Below are 22,009 nucleotides of genomic sequence, written 5' to 3'. Positions count from 1 at the left end.
CCCTGCCTCCATCTCATGATGTCAGTTTCCCTGCCAAAGATGGTCACTCCTCTTTTTGCTTTTTATTCCCTGGATATAAGTAGTCAAATGCCCAGGCAGCAGTTAATTGGGATTCTTATTACATTCCCATACAAAAGTACTCCTCCTTTGGAGATCAAGACCTCTAACCCTGTAGACCTTAGAATAGCAGGAATAGCAAGAACAAATTGGGAGTTATGATAAGCAGGGCCACTTTTGATCTTTCTCCTTGTTCCCAGGGTTATGTGTTTTTCCTGTTGGGGACACAGCATTATATAAAGGTTTTTAATTCAGAATATATACTGCATCTTGGCAGATAGTGCTCCATCTTTATAGAGTATTGTCTCTGAACTGGTACTTCAGCTATACCTTCAGCAGGCTCTTCTAGTGCTCTATCAGACTGGCAGCTTCTGGGTGGTATGGTTTATGATATGACCAGTTGATCTCATGGTCACCACCTTTGCTGTAAAATGGGTCCCATGGTCTGATGTGTGATATTTGATATTCTGTGCCAGGAGAACAAACACTTCCTCTGAGGAGAGGCAAACTCAGTTTGGAATGTTTCTGTTCCTGTTAGAATGAATTTCTCTTCCAGCATGGAAAGAGCCCAGTGTAGTCAACTTGCCATCATGTGGCTGATTAGTCTACTTGAAGGATGGGGATGTTTTAGGGGCTCAGAGTTGGTCTCTGTCACTTTTAAGCTAGATCTTTGGCTTTGATAGTAGCTGAATCAGTCTTGGAAAGAAGGACATCATGCTGTTGGGGCCATGATATCTCTGTACTGTGTTCTCTCTGTTCGTGTGCCCAATATGCTAATACTGGGCAGAGGCTGGCTGATGTCAGCCAGCAGAGTCATCTTGTCTACTTGGTTGATGTCTTCTTGTGGGTGTTAATCTGTGATACTAAGATCTTCATACTTCATGCCCAGTCTCATGTATCCATTCACAAGCCCCTACTCCAGACTTTCTGTTCTCTTACTTTCAGCCTTTCTCCTCTGATAGCCAGGCCCTTTGCCGTTGTCTGTGAGTCCATATATATTCTAACTTCAGGTCAGTTTTCTGTCCCCCCAAGAGGAGGACCAGGTATATTTCCCAAAGCTGTGCCTTTTGGGAGGATTTTTTTTTTTCTCTTTCCATTGAGTTTCAAGGCCACTGCCAAGAGAGGTCATAATTGCAGCTGCTGTCCATTTTCATTTGGCACCCACATGCTTAGCCAACTCTTCATGAACCGAGCTCATACTTTTTCCTCCTTTATCATCTGGTTGTCAGAGATTCCCATAAGGCCATACATGTGAACTGAGGGAAGGATGCTAGTGCAATAGTAGTGGAAGACATGGGAGTTTGGGGTACTTGCTTATGCAATTTGCTTTCTGGTTCTGTTCATGTTTGATCCTGGGTTTACTACTTCCATTTTATGATGGATAGTTTCTAGGTCTACTTGACATCATGACTTGGGGAGTCTGTTAGAACCCACCTCATGTTATAGTTCTGGATGCATGGTCACTTGATGTCCTGTGGTCAGGTGTACCTTCTCTGCCAGGGTCCAGTAGCATAGCAGGAGTTATTCCTCAAAAGATGTGTAATTCTGCTGCAAATGGCATGATCTTGCTTCACAGTCCAGGGATCTGTGTTGTGATACTGCACTGGAGCTTGCTGTAACTCCACAGGACATTTCTCAGCACTGATTAGTTTAATACTTTAGTAAACTGATTGCTTCAGTACTCTTGGGTCTGCTAGATTGTATGGCCCCCTCTTCTGCAGAGCCCTTTCCTGCTTTTGTGTCACCTGATATTTGTGCCAGAGTGGGTATGGAATATGTTGGCTCCAGAACCTGAAAAGACCTAGCAGGTGTTATGTGTCCTTCCTTGTGGTGGAGGTGCAAGGTACCATAGTTTGTCCTTTCCCTTGGATGGGATACCTCAGCCTCCCCTGTCTTAAAATTTTTATTGATTCACTGTGCCCTTGAATCTTTATAGAGTATACGTCTCAGTCTCTGGAGCACATGTGTCTTACCAAGCTTTTCCAGTGTGCTAGCCAATTCTTGCTCATTTGGCCCAATTAGCATGATGTCAGTTCATATGAAGGATCAGTAAGATATTCTGCAGAATGTCCATACAGTACAGAACATGTTATAATAGAGGGTAGGAGAGTTTGCACAGCCTTGAAGCAAAACTGTAAATGTACACTTGTCAGTTCTGTGTGACCATGAACTGTTTGAACCTCTTTGCTGATAGGAATAGAAAAGAATGTATCTGCCAAATCATTGGCCATATAGCATGAGGCTGGGAGATACTGCATGTGGCATGGCAGATGTAACTGGGGCTACTTTTTGGTTGATTATTGACATAGTTATTCTCCAGGATTTGTCTGGTTTCTGCAAAACCCAGACTGATTAATTAAATGAGAAAATAAGTAATATTACCCCTGCATCCTTTAGATGGGGGTTGACAGTTTTACAGCCTATGGGATATGTACCCATTTTTAAAGTTTTATTGATACGTAACCATGACAATTTTTAAAATTTTTATTTGTTTGTTTGTTTATAGCTGCGTTGGGTCTTTGTTTTTGTGCGCAGGCTTCCTCTAGTTGCTGCTAGCAGGGGCTACTCTTCATTGCAGTGCTCGGGCTTCTTATTGTGGTGACTTCTCGTTGCAGAGCACGGGCTCTAGGCATGCAGGCTTCAGTAGTTGTAGCTCATGGGCTCTAGAGTGCAGGCTCAGTAGTTGTGGCACATGGGCTTCATTGCTTCGTGGCATGTGGGATCTTCGTGGACCAGGGATCGAACTCTTGTACCCTGACATTGGCAGGCGGATTCTTCACCACTGTACCACCAGGAAAGTCCCACCATGACCATTTGTTACATGATGCCTATGGTTATGTTTGTATTATATAGGCAGAGTTGAATGGTTGTAACAAAGACTCTGTGGCTCTCAAGCCTAAAATACTGTCTAGTCCTTTAAGGAAAAATTTTGCCAATCTTTGCTTTAGAGCTTTAGGAGCCCACTAATTTTTGCTGTTCCACTTGGTTACTACGTTGAATAGGGAGGGGCAATTTCAGAGACTTCTACATGGACTTCCCCACCTTAATAGTTCCTACTCTATACACCAAGGACTCAGTGTAGAAGTTGCATCGGCCATCAAGTGTGTCTGTCCCTGTTGAAGGTTTGCAAACTGGGGAAATGGCCACTAGTTGGGCTAATGGCCCATTGGACCTATGGTGAGCTTGACTTTGGCTGGGAATCTGTTTATTACTTGGTTCCCTTATGTCCTTCTCTCATACGTCTCTTGAGTCCATGGTGCTTTGTGTCAATCAAGAATGTCAGTTAGGACCCTGTATACAACAGACTTCAAAAAGTTTTGAGTATTTCCCTTTCCCTAGTATATAGTTACTCAAGTAAATTGTTGTAACTGTTTTGGGGCGAAGGAATAGTAGAATCATTACTGCATATATTTGCCAGCATGTTGCAGAGTCCTTCCTCCTGGGAACCTGGCCCTTTCTTCAGTCAGTAACAGAGAGTATGTCATAGTACATCCTGCAAGACCTTAGTACAGGCTGTGGATTCTCACTACCTCTCTTGACCTCATCTACAACTATTCTCCCCTTCACTCACTGTGCTCTAGTCACACTGGCCTCTTGTCATTACTTGCATACTAAGTTTGTTCCCTGTACTTGGAGCTTTCCTTCCCCCGGATGACTTATTCCATAGCTGCATTTAGCTCTTTGCTCAAAATTTACCTTCTTAGAGAGGTGTTGCCTGATGACTTCTACCGAAAATAATTCCACTCTTATCCATCCGTCTTTATCCTGTTTAGCTTTGTTCATAGTTCTTATTGCTTTTTCATATCTCTGCTCATTTGTCTGTTACTCTCCTCCCTGAAATCCAGTGGAGCAGAGGTTTTTCTCCTGCCTTGTTTACTGCTTTTTCCTGGGTATTTAGAATAGTGAGTGGCATGTAGTAGGCTCTTAATTAATATTTGTTGAATGAAGGAATACTGTATTTTGAGAAAATTGAAAATATTTCATATGAAAAAATGCTTTTTTCACTGTGTCAGTAATATTTGTTGATTTATAAGTTTTTGAACATATATAATTTAATAAAATTGGTATACTGAGATTAATGAACAGTGTAACATGTTGAATTGAAAACTGAAACTTCTCGATAACTAATAAATGAAGTTAACAACACATGAGAACTGGGACTTCCCTGGCAGTCCAGTGGTGAAGACTCTGAACTTCACTGCAGGGGGCATGGGTTCGTTGCCTGGTTGGGGAACTGAGATCCCGCATGCTGCATGACCTAAAAAAACAAAACAAAACAAACAAACAAACCACATGAGAACTAAGAATATTAAGTACTGTATTTACATAAGTATGTATGCATAAAAAAATGACAGAGAAAAGGAGCATGATTACTATATAAAGTAATTTAATGAAAGTTCTGTGGACTTTGAAGAGCTGCTACATCTTAAATAAATTTAGCCTCTTTTGAAGAAAAAGCTCTTTATTGTACCAGAAGTGAAAGACGTGAACTTTCGAAATCAGATAAGTGTACGTGACCTTGGATTAAATAACCTTTTTGTATCACATAATTTCCCAGGTATAAAATGAATAAATATTAATAGAACCTACCTCATAGACTTGTTAAGTATGTATTAAATGAGATTGTTTAAAAATGCTAGGCACACATCTGGCACATGGTAAACACTTTAAAAAATTATTCGCCATCACCATCTTACCATAATTTAGAAGCATTTCATGTGCTTATCAGACTTCCTGAAGTTCTAAGTAGCTCTACACAAATTCCTTTGCCATTGTTTCTCAGTTTATATATGTAAATTAAGAATTGTTAAACATGTCAACTCTTTTGTCTCAAGAGAAGTGAGGTAGACTACAGGTATGATTATATAAATAATATATTTGCTAAATGAGTTAATTGTATTTTAGAGGGCCAGAATTTTTACTTTGCAGGATATCTAATTTATCCGTAGGATTTAATCTTCAAACATGTCAGCACCTGGATAAATTGAAGTTTTAATTTTTTTACAGTTATTACAAAATATTGGATATATTCTCTGCATTGTACAGTACATCTTTGTAGCCTGTCTTACACCCAATAGTTTGTACCTCTGACTCCCCCACCCTTATATTGCTCCCCTTCCCCTCACTGGTAACCACTAGTTTGTTCTCTATATCTCTGAGTCTGCTTCTTTTTTGTTGTAGCCACTATCTTGTATTTTTTAGATTCCACATATAAGTGATTTCATACAGTATTTGTCTTTCTCTGTCTGATTTACTTCACTTAGCATAATGCCCTCCAAGTCCATCCATGTTGCTACAGATGGCAAAATTTCATTCTTTTTTATGGCTGAGTACTGTTCCATTGCATTTATGTACTACACCTTCTTTATGCATTCATCTGTTGATGGACACTTAGGTTGTTTCCATATCTTGGCTATTATAAATACTGTTGCTATAAACATTGGGGTGCATGTATCTTTATGAATTAGTGTTTTTGGTTTTTTTCACATATATACCCAGGTATGGAATTGATAGGTCATGTGGTGGTTCTATTTTTAGTTTTTTGAGAGACTTCCCTGCTGTTTTCCACAAAGGCTGCATCAATTTACATTCCCACCAACAGTGTACAAGGGTTTCCTTTTCTCCACATCCTGACCAACACTTGTTATTTGTGTTCTTTTTTATGGTAGCCATTCTGACAGGTGTGAGGTGTTAGCTCATTGTGGTTTTGATTTGCATTTCCCTGATGATTAGTGATGTTGAACATCTTTTCATGTGCCGGTTGGCCATCTGTATTTCCTTTTTGGGAAAATGTTTATTCAGTTCTTCTGCCCATTTTTTTAAATCTGGTTTGAACTGAATTTTTTTAAAAGTAGCTTGCTTACTTTTGCCTTGATCATATCAGATACCTATATTTCCTAGAATGGAAATCTTTTGAGAGGAACTGAATTAATATGACTGCTATTTTTCAGTTATTTGACCACTATAAAAGAGTCTTTTAGGGATTCCCTGGTGGTGCATTGGTTAAGAATCTGCCTGCCAATGCAGGAGACATGGGTTCAATCCCTGGTCCAGAAAGATCCCACATGCCACCGAGCAGCTAAGCCCGTGTACCACAACTACTGAGCCTGTGTTCTAGAGCCTGTGAGCCACAACTACTGAAGCCCATGCGCCTAAAGCCCATGCTTCACAACAAGAGAAGCCACTGCAATGAGAAGCCCGCACACCTCAAGGAAGAGTAGCCCCCACTCGCCACAACTAGAGAAAGGCCGCATACAGCAACAAAGACCCAGTGCAGCCATAAATAAATAAATACATAAATAAATAAATAAATAAATATTTTTTTAAAGTCTTATAGTAAAATGTAGAGTCTTTAAAATTTTTTTAAACCTGCTTATATTGTTTTGTGTTCTTGCTACTTGATGTTTACTTTTTTAGCAGTTACTAATATTAACAGTAATAAAAGCTATATGGTTTTCTTATAAAATACATGCCAGTTTGGAAGTTGATTGCGGATTTTATGTACAGAAGGCATGTGACAGTTTATCAATTGTCTGATAAAATTATTGGCTTATATTATTGATGTGTCATGTGAATACAAGTAGAAATTTTAAAATAGAAAATCAGTGATGTGCATGTGCCTTCGTGTGGCAGTTTTTACCTTTTTAGCTTCACCCTTGTCCTCACCACCTAAACTTTAGGCACGAGGAGCTATTTGTAGTTTCCCAAAGTTATCATTAAGTTTTACACACAGCAGTGGAAACAGAGTGATTTAAATCTTAGCTCTGCCATATACAACTTGTGTTATCTTGAGCAAGTAATTATCCTCTCTAAATCTCAGTTTCCTCATTATAAACGGGATAAAATAGGACCTCTGGGACTTCCCTAGTGGCACAGTGGTTAAGCATCCGCCCGGCAATGCAGGGGACATGGTTTCGATCCCTAGTCTGGGAGAATCCCACATGCCGCAGAGCAACTAAACCCGTGCACCACAGCTGCTGAGCCTGCGCTCTAGAGCCTGTGCTCTGCAACAAGAGAAGCCACTACAATGAGAAGCCCATGCACCGCAACCAAGAGTAGCCCCTGGTCTTCACAACTAGAAAAAGCCTGTGCACAGCAGTGAAGACCCAACACAGCCAAAGAAGGGAAAAATAAGACCTCTGGTCTTAACTGAGAGTAATGAATGAGATAATGCATGTGAAGTATTTATGTGAGCTGTTATTTTTGTTGGTATTCCTCCTCTTCTTTGTATGTTATCCTGCTCTGACTGAAACTTATCCTCTCATTCCTCCTCTCATATCAGACTGGGAAACCATTCTCTCACATTCCAGTGTGATGATGATGATGATAAAAGGACAGGTTATCATCTATTGGTTTTAATTGTCATCTCTCTTTGCATCCTTCCATATGTGGTCCTTGTGATCTATCCCATGTTCCTCTAATGGGTTAAGCTCCATCTTCTCTTTTCCTAGTGGTCTGGAAAACTGGTTCCATTTTTGTCTGGCTGACTTTTCTTTCCTCTGGTCTCAGCTAAAGCTTTGTGTCCTTAGAAAGTTAGACTGTTGCAGTACACACTTTTTGCCAGTCTTCTTCCATTCCTTATCTTCCCATCATCTCTGTTGCTGTAATGTATTCTTAGAGCATTCAGGACTTTTCTTTGCTCCACATTTATCACAATTGTGATTAGTTGCTTTTGTAATTACTTGTTTAATGTTTGTATCCTTACACAGGAGATCCTTTCTATGAGACCTTGCAAGAACTTTTTTATTGAATTCACATCAGTGTTTTTAGTGCCTACCTCAGTGCCCAGCACAGAGTAGCTGTTCAGTAAACATTTGCTGAACTAACAGATATACCATTTCCATTGCTCAACTACCTGTTGAGTTAACAACTCACTCAGCAATGTTAATACTGAAGTTTGTGCACAGATTTTAAATTTTACTTATCACATACTGTTGCATTCTTTGTATTTTTTTCCCTGTTCAGGCTATAAGTTTCTGAAGGGTGCAGTTTGTGTTATGTAAATCTTTTTATCCCAAAGCCTAACAAACTGCTTGGCACTGGGAATTTTATTGTCAGGTATATGTTTATCAGTGAAAATACGTTTTAAAAGTATGATTAACAAATGGAAAATTTTACAGATAGAAGAATTCAAACAGGAATCACCAGCAGATGCTACCAGTTTGTTACAATATATGGGAGGCAGTATATAGTATCTATTTGTATGAAAGAGGGTAATATGGAAAATATGTAAATTAGTGTGTATTAGTCTAAAAAATGCATTATCAGCTGATAATTTGCTTGTTGAACATTTGAATGTTTATTTTCTTGTTTGGGCCTTCTACTTTGATATTCTTTTTTTCAATTTTTTTTTTTTTTTTGAGAAAGTTTAGAAAATTTTATCCTGCTTTTTTAGTATCAGATATTATACGTGAGCATTTTTTCTCATTAAATTGTTTTACAATATGATTTTAATAGGAACATAATTTTTTTATCCTGTAAGTTTACTATAATTTTTCATAATGATTTTGTTGACTATTTATGTAAATAATTTTTCAGTGTTATACATAATACAAAAATTTTGTGTTCATATCTGCTTTTTCCTTTAGAATTTTAAAAGTAGAATTACTAGATTAAAGGGTATGAGCATTTGTAGTACTGTTGATATTACCAAAATGTTACCTATTGTCCTCCAAAAATACTGCACCTTTTAACAAAAGTGTGAATTTCAGTTTGCTCTCTCCTGTATTGCATATTACAATTAAGGAAAATGAAAAACTTTGTCAGTATATGAAGCCAAAAAAAAAAAAAAAAAAGTAGTAACTCGACCTTATTTGATTACTAGTGAAGCTGTATATATTTCATGTGTCTTGGCCATTTGTATTTTTTCTATAAATTGTTTGTGTCCTTTGCTCATTTTTCCATTGTTATGTTCCTGCTTATAATACTCTTTAATATCCTAATTTTCATGAAGTAATTTATTTATTGAAGATTTTTTAGATTGAAAGAACCTGTACATTTTAATAATATAGATATATTTAACTAGTAATTTAATTTCATTTTAAGTTCCCACATGGTATAAACTGTTTCATTTTTGTGTTATTATGGCCTGTGAAACTTTTTAAAAGAACATTTATTTTGTTAACTAGGAGCCTTTTGTGGCAGATGAGTATATTGAACGTCTTGTATGGAGAACCCCAGGAGGAGGCTCTAGAGGGGGACCTGAAGCTTTTGATCCGAAAAGGTGAAGTAAAAAGGTTTTTTTTTTTTTTTTCCCATAGACCCAATCCAGTACATATTTGTGTCTGGAATCGGGGTGACTGTTGGAATTCCTTTCAACATTCATGTAAAGGGAGTTAACAACCAGCTCACAAAAGGAAGAAGTATTGATGTTTGAGGTTTATTTTTTTCCTGTTACATTTCTTTTATTTTAGAGAAGGACTTTAAGTGATATGGGGGAAGGGATTTTATTTCATTATGAGAATTTAATATTTTCTCCAATCAGTAATAAATTAGCAATGGTTGGTTATACCTCTAAAATAAAACATGTTGAATATGTTAAGCATTGTTGTAAATTGGGGGAACAAAAATTCACCATACTGTGGAATGCACAGTATTATTTTTATATAGTACATTTTACCTTTTTGACTATTTCTGTAAAATTGGTTTCAGTTCTGGGGGTTAATGGAGATTCCCCATGAGGTTTTCATTTATGTCAGAGATAATCCCTAACAGAATGCTAAAGAGAAAATTGACATGTCCGTCCTTACCTCAAGGAATGCTCACTAATACTTTGTTCACAGTTACAAGTGAACTGGTCACTTCCTAGGGATTGATTATAGATGGATTGATACATAGTCTAATTTTACTTTGTTAGATTATTAGAAGAATTTGTAAATCATATTCAAGAACTCCAGATAATGGATGAAAGGATTCAAAGGAAAGTAGAGAAACTAGAGCAACAGTGTCAGAAAGAAGCTAAGGAATTTGCCAAGAAGGTACAAGAACTCCAGAAAAGCAATCAGGTAAACATTTAGTTAGATAATGAATAGTTTATACAGGCTTTAATATCTTTATTTCCTTTCAGTTTTAAGTTTTTTAAAATGTCTAGTCAAATAGTAATTGTTGAGGTTTCTTTATATTGCTCCCATTTCATGGGATAAAATATTAATGAATTGTTACCAGGCACTCTTGGTGCACTTGCTTGCTCTGAGTGTTGGTTTGGGATTAGTACTCCCTTCTTAGGATGGGTTGGTATCCAGTACAGTGTGATCCTTGCTTCCTTTTTAACAATGCAGACCTTTAAGAATGATGCTTCAGTAGACCTCTATTTTTAGAGGGTCATGATTAGCTTAAATATTTAGGTATTTGTTTGCATTCTCATTTAATCATAAAGCAAAATAATACCAGACCAACTATTACCTGGATCAAGTTTTTCTCTAGAGGAAACCTGGTCTGGGAAGTTTCACAGAAGTCGTGAGGTACATACCCTAATGAGAATGGTGGTGTAACTGGGAAAAGCATATGCACAGCTCTTCCTTAATCCATTTTGGAGTAAAACTAGATCACTAGACTGACTCTGGGGTGAGTAGGCCAAGCTTCTTAACCATTCTCAGGCTGTAATCTGGAACCTTAATCTGGAACCTCTGAACCTCTTTCACAGCCTGGGCCTGGTGTGGAACTTAATTGCCCTTTGTAACTGTAGTTATAAGAGCATGTTTAGCATTGCTGACTCCCAGGGGCTGTTTGTTTTTTAGTGTTAGGGATTAGCAAGCTGATTTCTGTTCAGATTTCATATGTTTAGATTCCTTCACTTAAACACGTATAATTTAGAAAATATTTAATGAAGTCAGTAATTTACATAAGATAATGTGTTTTTAAGTAGTGAAGGTAGTAGATTCCAAATACTTCTAATGCAGATTCTCCTTGGTAATAATAATAGTATTAATAGTTAATCTGAGTTCTCTGATTGTATTTTATGCTTGTTCACATTTTTCCTAGGTTGCCTTCCAACATTTCCAAGAACTAGATGAGCACATCAGCTATGTAGCAACCAAGGTCTGTCACCTTGGAGACCAGTTGGAGGGGGTAAACACACCCAGACAACGGGCAGTAGAGGCTCAGAAATTGATGAAATACTTTAATGAGTTTCTAGATGGAGAATTGAAATCTGATGTTTTTACAAATTCTGAAAAGGTGAGCACTGTCAGAAGGATAAAAGCAAATTATAGCATTATGCCCTAATTATGAACTATAGTTATTACTTTCCAGAGTCAGGTTTCAAATCACTGACTTATTGAAAGCCTTTATTCTGAAATGTACACTTGCCAACAGATTGCTGATCAAGTATTTATATTCAAATTTTTAGTTGGATTGCCTGGCATTTTTTTTAAATGAAATTTGTATGGTTTAGAAATGTTGAGGTAACTATTTTTTTTTTAAGAACTTTTATTGAGATACAGTTAACATACAATAAACTGCATATATTTAGAGTGTACAGTTTGATATTTTTTTTCTTATTAGTAATGTATATGTGGCAATCCCAAACTCCCAATTCATTCTGAGGTAACTATTTTAATAAGTATTTCTTTATCATAATTGACTTAATATTGACAGAATGTAATGGTCACATTCCATTGGGTGAGGGAGTGGTCTGATCTAAATCATTGACAAGCTGAAGTATCCTGTGCAAGGAATTCAGAGCTTCTAGTTTTTGTTACTTGAATAAAGATCTTTTACAAAGAATTAAAGCATAGTTTGGATCAGAGAGAATTGAAAAATCTGAATTGTCCATATTAATCTTTTTCATAGCACTAGTCACTTAATCCTGGTCTAAGGTTGCATGGTATTGACTGCTCTGTAATCTTGGGAAAAGGTTATTCAGCCCACTTTCTTCCCCTCGGGGAAAAAATCTAAATGCATGAAATAATAGATATTCCTATGGACGGTATATGCGCATAGTAACATTGTCCACTAATATGCTGAGTACAGTCTTCCAGAATTTTTCTAAGTTTACTCCATGGGCTATCTTGGATAGTGGTATGTTAAAAGCTAAGTAGTATTGAAGTTCACTTTGAATTAAGCAACACATTTTTTTGTAAGTAGGAACTATGTAAGTGTATAGAATTTATACTTTTTAGAGATCTTTGAAAGGAATGGTTACACTTGTAGAGATAATTCCTTTAAAGAAAAGACAGTCTTTTAAATAATGAGTATCAGGAATTATATTTGTAATATAAAGTAGAACTGATAAGATTAACATCAAGAATGTTATCATAAACACTTGTAAAACACTGGCAATAACTAGCTTTTATACATTCACATGATTTTTATGTGTAAGAGTATACACACACACACAGGGCTTGAACACTGAATTGTTTTTCAGGATAGTTTATGGAATGCATTTATTTTAGGCTTCCTAAATATAAACATATGTATTTCTAATGTATTATAAAAGTACATATTTATACATATTGTAAAAATATGTTTATATGTATATATAAAGTTGTATATAAGTCAAGTCTTATACCTTGGGTTACCTTGGATTATACCTGTTGGATTGTAGAGTATATTTATGCTTTGTTGTAAACAAAATGCAGATATTTTACCCAATGTGAGTTGGTCTGTTTATTTGATGCAGCTCAAGGCAGCCATTTAGAATCTAGAGAAAAATAAATATTTTAAATTGGACTGATTTGTATTGCTTGTAATGTTTTGCATAATCAAATTATGTTCTTTACACTTTTCTTTAAGTATTTTAGTTATTTTCAAGTAATTGTGTAGTTCATGGTGTTACTGTAGTCTTAATTTTTAAGATTTTGATTGAAAGAAAAAGAGAAATCTTCATATCCTTGCTGCGTCATTTACTTGGTCACTAGCTGTCTGTAATTTTTGAGGAGCAAGTACAGCTAACAGTGTTTAAACTAATACCTCTTATTTTCTCTCCTTTGCTTCACTCTCTGTTATATCCCATTTTCTTTCATCTTGTTCCTTTTTTTCTTATACTTTAGCTCTCTTTTCCCAATTGTCTTGTTTTTCTCTATCTCCAAAGTTTTAGGTTGTTGTTGAATCATTACTTTTGACCTGGTACTATCACAGTTAACTACACTTAGGAACCTTCATATATGGTATTAGATTGCTAATTATTAGATAAACTCCTGGCTATCTCAATTTCTGCAGTGTGTGCCAGCCACCTTCCCCATGGAAAGAAAAAGAAAATCACCCATGTAGCTATGGAGGTGTGTGATTTTGGAAGGAATTAGAATGGGAAAATATAATACATCTTGTTCCTTTTTCTTCCTGCTCCGTAGTCATTTTTGCTTTTTTTAATCTTTGCTTTTCAGAATCTTCTAATTTTCTTCTGTGGGAAAAAAAACCCATTTTATTTCCATATTACAACTTAATGTTCTTCTTGTAGATAATGCCTGTTGGCCCTGATTATATTTAATCTGTTAACACAGGTGGTTTCTTACCTTACCCTAACATCAGTAGCAGTTATAAGCAAGTTATTGGATTGTGGTTTTGAAAGCTCCTGTACTTATAGTACATTTAACTGATGGATGATCTTAAGAGCTACTTGTGCTTGAAACAATTTTTATAATATAATTACCTATGGTAACTCCATAAACTCAGGTGTTACTTACTCTGCTTTATTTCTTACTATATTGAGTGAAGTTTGCAAACACTACATAATAACTTCCATCTCTTAAAAGAACAAGAACATAACTTCCATCTCTTAAAAGAACAAGAACAAGAACAAACACCTGATAGAAACATAAAGCATGTACCAAGCAGGTCTTTTCTGAAGGGGGTATCGGTGAGGAGAAAAGGGTAGCCATTGCTAGTACAGCTGAATGGCATAGTGAAAAGTGATGCTGCAGTGGTATCTGTGCCCATGTGCAGCGGAGTAGAGTGAGTGTCTGGTAACTGGAAATGACAGTGACATGCTGACCCTGAAGAGGAGAGATAACTGAAGCAGAAATGCTATCTATATTCACTGTTGTTTGGCAACAACAGTATCGTTTGGTCCTGCTTTTGTTTTCCACAGTTGCTTGCCAGACTGCACATGAGTACTCAGAAAGGTCTATATTCATGTTCTCAGCTCCTCCTTCATGTTTGTATGAGTCTCTTTCTCTCTCTTTCTCTCTCTTTTTTTTTTTTTAGTGTAAAAGAAAGTGAATGATCATAAAATCATTTATTAAAGGTATGCCAAAATAAAAATCAATACTTATTTGAAATTTGTTTTAAAAAGTAAACATTATATAACTCCCCATACATTAGTGTGAATAAGCACAAATATCTGTATTTTATGAATTTTAGACCACTTGCCTAAATCCTTTAGTTCCACAACCTGAATAAGTACAAACATATTTGTACCATATTCCACTCTAGAGACTTCATATTAAACTTCATCTTTGCTTTCATAGCAAGTTTTATAACTTGATATGTTCATTAAGTAACAGGCATTTTTTTGTTGTTTTCTTCACTAGAAGTGGGATATAATACAGCAGTATGGTCTGAATTATTATCTTTTCATAAACTCAGAAGATACTTAAACTTGCTTTCAACAATCAGTCAGTGATTTGAATTTTTTAAGAGTAAACTTGAACTGCAGGCTTCATTGGGAAGGGATTGTGGTGTTATAAAATCACAAGATTTCAGTACCATAATGGCAGATGTTTATGTTTTATGGACTCATTTTTGGTGATACCCCAGGTGTATTCCTTTTGCTCATAAGATTTTATTTGTTGTGTTTTTTAAAGAAAATTGTATAGGTGGGGGTCTGTGGGCATACCTAGGAGAATATTACTGTTTTTTCAATGTAAAATTATTTTTTGATATGTATAAAAGTTTTTAAAAATTATTGCTTTTATTTTTTAATAGATAAAGGAGGCAGCAGACATCATTCAGAAGTTGCACCTAATCGCCCAAGAGTTACCTTTTGATAGGCAAGTTTATTTCTCAAGAGCTAATTTGGGTATATGGTGTAATGTATAGAATACAGTTGTACTTTTTCCTGTATGGTTGTGCTCTTTAATTCAACAAGAACTTATTGAAGACTGCCTTTGTACAAGGTACAGTATGTAATAGTTGATTGAAAAAAATATGGTCTCAACTAAATTCAATGATATATCTTGAAATAATTTCAATCCTGTGTTTTATTTTTGAAAAAAATGATGGAGAATTTTGAAACTAACTAGAGTGAGATTTTGAATTTTCATTTTTTTGGACTTTGATAAAAAGAGAGGGGACAAAGAAAGTTTAAACTTGTGGTTTTTGAGCTGCTTTTTCAGGAGCTGCTTTCACTCTTGAAAAGCTGGTGAAAGCTATGAAATTTCCTTAAAAAATTCAGATACACAGACTATTGTATACAATTTCATGGAGTTTTAGACCTTTTAGCCTATCCGTAGGCTTCTTCTTAGGGACTTCAGGTTAAGAAGTCCTGTTTTAGATGGAAGGCCCTAGGGCCATTGCTATGTCAGGTATTAATAGTTTCATCCTAAAAGAAACTTCATTGAGAAGGAAATTCTTTCATGATTTCCTTTAGTCCATGGAATGTCAGACTCTTTAATAAAATCTTGTTAATAGTGGTTCTCCCATTTAAATATCTGGAAAAAAATGTCTTCCCTTATAACAGATAATATGCATCTTATTCTTTTGGTAATACTTGAAGATCCTCAGATACAGGTAGAATGTAAATGTATTGCTATACTTAAAACTTGTCCATTATGTCCCAAACGTAGAGTGAAAGTGAATTCCTTACCCCCAAATATATCTGATTTGACTCCGAACTTTGTATCATCTTAAAGGATTAGCAGTAATAATCATCTATCACTTAGCTACTATTAATAATCTCATACTTGTCGAGCACTATGAGCAATGATTTTTAGTGTCACCCACAAAAAAATCTCTATTTTATTTCATAGTTAAACCATTTACTTAAATGGATAATATGTGTGGCTCACAATAGGTGCATGATAATTGTTGGCTACATCTGTCTCCCACCCCTACAAACACACAGGCATATATTCATCTTCTCCCACTTCTCAATTACATGCTTCTCTTACAGTTTTGTTTTAGTCTCTCTATCAAGCCTTAGAATTGAATATATAGCCTAATCAAGTTTAATTTTTTCACAAAGATCAGTATGGCCTAACATGTACTCTTTGATCTACCATGACTTTGATTTATCAGTTTTGTGTAGCTCTTAAAATTATTACCTTCTTCATCTGTCTTTGGCATCTCTTTTGTCAGCCACTCTCCTGTCTCTTCAAACTAATTACATAAGATCTCTCAACATTAATTTTCCATGTTGTACATTCCTCGATATTTATGATTTGAAAAAATTCTAGTGTATTGAAAAAAAAAATCTAGTGTATTTGAAGAAATTATGGTGTATGTGATATTTTAGTTCCTGAATTTACAGAAGTTGAATGTTAGGCAGGTTGCTGGGTCCTTTTTATGGCTTCTATTTTATTTTTCTAGTTTTAAAATAACTTGTTTGTATGTGCTTATCTTATCGTTTTTCTTTTAAGTAACAGTAGTGAAACTTCGTATGTGAAAATCCCAACAGAAGGGAAAATAGACAAATATCAAGTGAATTTAAAATGTCAGTGAATATGAGTAGGGACAATAACTCAGTTGTTGTGGCTGTCTGGGTTGTTAATGCCTCATATAGAATTCCTCCCTCTTTAAAAGGGAATTGGTTATTCGATGTGAATTTCCTCGTTGAGACCCAGATACCCCACCTGAATTACCCAGATACAGTTTTGTTACATGGCATGCTTCCTATCAGTACTCTCTGCCCTCTGGCTTTGTCTTTCCCTCCCCTCCTTTCCCCTCTGCTCCCCTCCCCTTCCTTCCTTCCCTTTTTAAGATGACATTTAGTACAGTGGGTTCCTGTGTACCCCCAAAACCAGTTTCCCTTTTTATTAACATCTTACATTACTATGTACATTTGTCACAAATAATGAACCTCATCATTGATTTTTATCTTTCAGGTTTTCAGAAGTTAAATCCAAAATTGCAAGTAAGTAGGGTTCTATTTATTTAACTGTTTTTGATAGGCAATTAAACTGCTAGTATAAAAGAAGGAAAATAGTAAAAGAAGAGAGTGGAAACAATGTCAGCCTCCTACCCCATCCCTGAGTTTGATTCCTCTTCCTTGAAACAACTATTATCAATTTCTTGGGTATTCTTCCAGAATATTCTATGGGTATACAAGCACAGGGCATAAGTCATGTACATAATGTGTAGAATTTAGTTCTGCTGTCCCCATTTATTTTAAAATAATTGGTGGCACACTATACAAATAGCTTCCGTAACTTGTGTTTTTGGCATACTATACAAATAACTTCCATGCCTTGTGTTTTTAATTTTAACAGTGTATCTTGAAGGTTGTTTTTGTATTCATTCATGCAGTTCTAATGTACGTTCTCTTTTTTAAAAGCTAAGCTCATATGACCATTTCAGCACCTATTTAACTCATTACATAATAACTTGATTCTTGATCTTTGGATTGTATTTTAAGCAGATTATTCTAGATTTCTTGAAAAGCCACTGTATTTGCAGGCTCCCATAATAGTCTTAAGTCACTGTTTTGGGAAGTCATTGAAGTTCAAAGACCACCTGCTTCCACAAAGGTGTACCGTAATAGCCTCATGAATGTAGTGACTTGAATATCACGTGTTGTCTTAAGATGTAATTTGGTATTGAATCTGCCATTGTTAATAGTAAAGGCATCTGAATTCTAGTAAAGAGTTTTATAATTCTCCTCACCCTTTTCATGAGTTCAGGTTTAAGATTTTTCCTATCTCTTGCTTATCAGAAATGACATCCAGAAGGTGTTTCCCAGCCTGCTACTTTTTTACATAGCAGTGGTAAATGACAGTCAGACTATAGGAGCTCACCTGTTTTACCAGTTGGGAAGATTTTTTTGTCTTGAAAATAGATTTATATACCACAGTGTATTATAGGGTTTTGATCCACTACCTATAATCTTATATGGTTTTTGCAATTCTTTTAAAGGAAAGCTGGATCCCTAAGTCATTATATCTATAAAGAAACTGTATACTCATAAATAATCTGGATACTTTGTCTCATTGTAGCTGAATGACTTTCTGTTTTTAGGTAAATACCATGATTTAGAATGCCAGCTGATTCAGGAATTTACTGGTGCGCAAAGGAGAGGTGAAATCTCCAGAATGAGAGAAGTAGCAGCTGTTTTACTCCATTTTAAGGTAAATAGTAAAAATTTAAAATGCAGATTAGTCTTAAAGAATGTGGAGATTATATGAATTCTGCATATAATAGTCTCTGAGTTTCCCCTGTTGTATGAGTATATCACCACAACAGTTTTCATTATTTGGAATAATTTGAATGAACATTTTGTATCTTTCTCCAGAAATGATATTAAATTTTAGGTATTTAATATTATTTAAATAAGGATCTTACATTCAATAATATTAATATTTTGTCACTGTATTTTATGTAGTTTGACATAGAAAATCATATTGTCTGCTTTCTGAGTGTTTAGTGTATTTTTTTTTCAGTCAAACACATGATGAAATAATTCAAAAGCAAGAAGGCTTGACCTTAAGTATCTGTTGAAATATAGGAACCAGAGAGTAGCTATTACTGTTGGCCATTTATTGAGGCATAGGCATAGCTTTATTACATATAATACCTCTTTTATTGACATTGTTGTTGTTATCATTATAATTGAACCAAAACAGTGATATGTATTTCTTTCTTTTTCCTAGGGTTATTCCCATTGTGTTGATGTTTATATAAAGCAGTGCCAGGAGGTAACATATTAGTACACTTTATTGGGATTCTATTTTATTTTATGCTAATTTGTGTTTTAAAAAGCATTTTAAAATTATATATTCATTATGTAAAATTCCTATGCTGTTTAGGGTGCTTACTTGAGAAATGATATATTTGAAGATGCAGCAATACTCTGTCAACGGGTGAACAAACAAGTTGGAGATATCTTTAGTAATCCAGAAACAGTACTGGCTAAACTTATTCAAAATGTATTTGAAATCAAACTACAGGTAATTGAAAACAATGACTAGTTCTTAAGGCAATATATGATTTATTTTCTCTCTGTTTTAAAAGTTTTTTAAAATTCAGTTTATTTGTATAATATCCTTAGGAATAGTAATCCAGTTACTAAGTGTAGGAGAAGGGAACTACATATGTCATGCTTTTTTAAAAAAAATGTTTTATTGTTCACTAAGAAAAAAGGTGTTAATCACTGTGTCATCAGAGCATGTGTTTAAAATTACATGTGTATCAGGTTGTGGTAGGTTAGCCTCAGATTTTAATTTTTGTTGGGTTCTCACCTTCACCAATAGATGGCATTTTCGAAATTGAACAAGAATTACAAGCTCAGTCTATAGAATTTTTTATAATATGGTACTAACAAGAAAAGAAAAAACACAGGAATTTCATTTACAACCTTGACTTCCATAGCTCTATACTTCAAGGCAACATTTCCTAAACTATGTTTACCAGTGGACTGAGCAACATTAAATAAGTGTTGTTTTTAAAATACAATTCAGGACTTTTAATAGTCTTTAAAGATACTAATATGTATTGTGATTCTCCAGAAGCGGAGGTATAATGTACAGCATTTTCCAATTTTATAGTAAGATCTGTTAGTGTCACAGAGGACACTATTTTTACTTAGACTACAGTTTGGGAAATGCTGCTTTAAGGAATTGACCATATTGATATAGCTTCAGGTTTTGTTTTTTGGGGATTTTTTTTTTCCCCTCCAGTGTACTTCATGAGGCAGGATAGGCCAATTTCAAAAGACAAGATATTTGAGATTCTTAATGCTTATTTCCAACACTGATATAGATGTATGAGTAAATATGAGAAGCAATAAAAATTAGAAACCTCTTTTATTACTTTTTTATATAGGTCTATTTCTACGCATTGCCTTTTCCACTGGATTTTAAGTCAGAACAGTTCAAGAATGTGGAGTAATTCTAAAGAAAAAAAAATTGGCTATATAATTTAATATTTACTTAATTCACAGAATGTTGACTTTTTTTTTAGAGTTTTGTGAAAGACCAGTTAGAAGAATGTAGGAAGTCCGATGCAGAGCAGTATCTCAAAAGTCTCTACGATTTATATACAAGGTATATTTTTAATTACTAGAAAATAGTAATATCTCATATTTTCTTTTTTTCAAACAGAAAATGGGGAAGTATTCAGGTATTTTTGAATAACAGTTTGTCAGATAGCAGTATACCTTTTAGCGTTAAGTACTGGCTGTATGGACTAGTATTGTACAAGAGCAACATTCTTAGCATGTTAACTTAAGGAATTGGATATTATACTTTATATTAATGTACTTTAATGAAATATAAAACCTTGTTTAAACTAAGACTTGAGAATTTTGTTTCTAATTGTAAGCTAATTCATTATTCTTTATTTTTTTTCTTTAAGAACTAGTGTAATTACATTTATCTGCAGTTAAAACTTTAGAAATTGAGAAAAGGAGTGACAAATTCTTAACAAATGACAATTTCAGACTTAAGTCTGATGTGAAAATTTGTCTTGTGCTTTTGTAAATGGCAATGTTATACTTTGTAGAAGCTTCATGTGGAGTTTCTTTTCCCAACTCTATTGCTTTTCTTCATTGTCATCATTTTGAGAACAGGGTTTTCAAAAGTAACTATAATCAGGAAGTCCATCTCAACAGCAGCACTATCGTGAGCCTGTCTTCGACAGTGAGACGCAGAAAATTAGAGGAAAGTTCAGGGACAAAGAAGAGAATGAACAGAGCGTAGTCTTCTCAGTATTTTGACTTGGGTACCATGTCATGAATGGCATACTTGAAGCCATTCTTCAGTGTTGCCATTTATAGACTGGTTGGTTACCTCAGTTTCCTCTCCTGAGTCATCTCCCTGGCAGTTTTCAAAACCATGATGTTGTTTGTAATATTCATTCTACTTAATATTTATAACCCTGTTGCTCTCTGCATCCTAAGTAACTTCCCAGAGTTTAAGAAATAGTGGTTTAACATAAATTATGAAAAAGTCACATTGTAAAAATATGTATTTCTTAATATTGTTACTATACCTAAAATATACATTAACTTTTATCCCCTTTTTCCTGAAAAGAACCACAAATCTTTCCAGCAAGTTGATGGAGTTTAACTTAGGTACTGATAAACAGACTTTCTTGTCCAAGCTTATCAAGTCCATTTTCATTTCCTATTTGGAGAACTATATTGAAGTGGAGACTGGATATTTGAAAAGCAGAAGTGCTATGATCCTACAGCGCTATTATGATTCAAAAAACCATCAAAAGAGATCCATTGGCACAGGAGGGTAAGTGTTTTGTTAAATGTTACAGTTTAAAGATATTAAAAAAACTTTATTATATTTGTGAAATATTAATAGTCATTAGAATTTTCTGTGAAGAATTTTTTAAATTCAGTTTATTTACACCATTCATCAAGTCTTGTCTCTCAAGCCTCATGTTGAAATGTTCTACTATAACATTATTAAAATGTAAAGTCAGAATACCAGTACTGTAAAGAGTTCCTCCCTCCCTACCTCCGTCCCTCTATCCTTCCTTCCCTCATTCCCCTTTTCTTCCTTCCTTCCTTTTTTAGGCTGAATAAATTATTCAAGGTTATTAACTAGGAGCACATTGTTTTATTGCTGCTATTGCAGGTGTGGTTAAAAAAAAGGCAAATAGTTCACAGTTTTGGTACCCTGAGCTTTTTAATGACTTGGATATAAAATTATTTAAGTAGTACATTAAAACCTGAACATAAATACTAGAAGAAAGTAAAATGATTTGCTGTAAGAATTGGTGGCAACTCAGTTATCTAGATCTCAACTATCTGGAATTTAGTTGATTCTGGGATGAATCAGAAGGACTTCTGTGGAGCCGTATAATCAGAGTTGACAGTTCACATTATTATACACCCAAATCAGTTTCTTGT

General features: G+C 35.0%; 1 protein-coding gene across 1 annotated transcript in view; it reads left to right on the top strand.

Moving 5' to 3' along the window:
* Nucleotides 1-22,009, top strand: part of EXOC5 (exocyst complex component 5) — a 50,914-nt gene that overhangs the window by 8,182 nt on the left and 20,723 nt on the right. Inside the window, exons 2-11 of the mRNA XM_057730407.1 lie at nt 9,186-9,280; nt 9,914-10,061; nt 11,038-11,232; nt 14,920-14,984; nt 17,037-17,065; nt 18,166-18,275; nt 18,798-18,842; nt 18,954-19,094; nt 20,107-20,189; nt 21,177-21,386. Of these exons, the coding sequence (XP_057586390.1) occupies nt 9,186-9,280; nt 9,914-10,061; nt 11,038-11,232; nt 14,920-14,984; nt 17,037-17,065; nt 18,166-18,275; nt 18,798-18,842; nt 18,954-19,094; nt 20,107-20,189; nt 21,177-21,386 (1,121 nt within the window). The remainder of the gene's footprint in view (nt 1-9,185; nt 9,281-9,913; nt 10,062-11,037; nt 11,233-14,919; nt 14,985-17,036; nt 17,066-18,165; nt 18,276-18,797; nt 18,843-18,953; nt 19,095-20,106; nt 20,190-21,176; nt 21,387-22,009) is intronic.

This window comes from Hippopotamus amphibius, chromosome 4, assembly GCF_030028045.1.
Source record: "Hippopotamus amphibius kiboko isolate mHipAmp2 chromosome 4, mHipAmp2.hap2, whole genome shotgun sequence".
Classification (NCBI taxonomy): Eukaryota; Metazoa; Chordata; class Mammalia; order Artiodactyla; family Hippopotamidae; genus Hippopotamus; species Hippopotamus amphibius.
The sequence above is the reverse complement of the archived record's forward strand: the minus strand, read 5'-3'. Positions and strand labels throughout refer to the sequence as shown.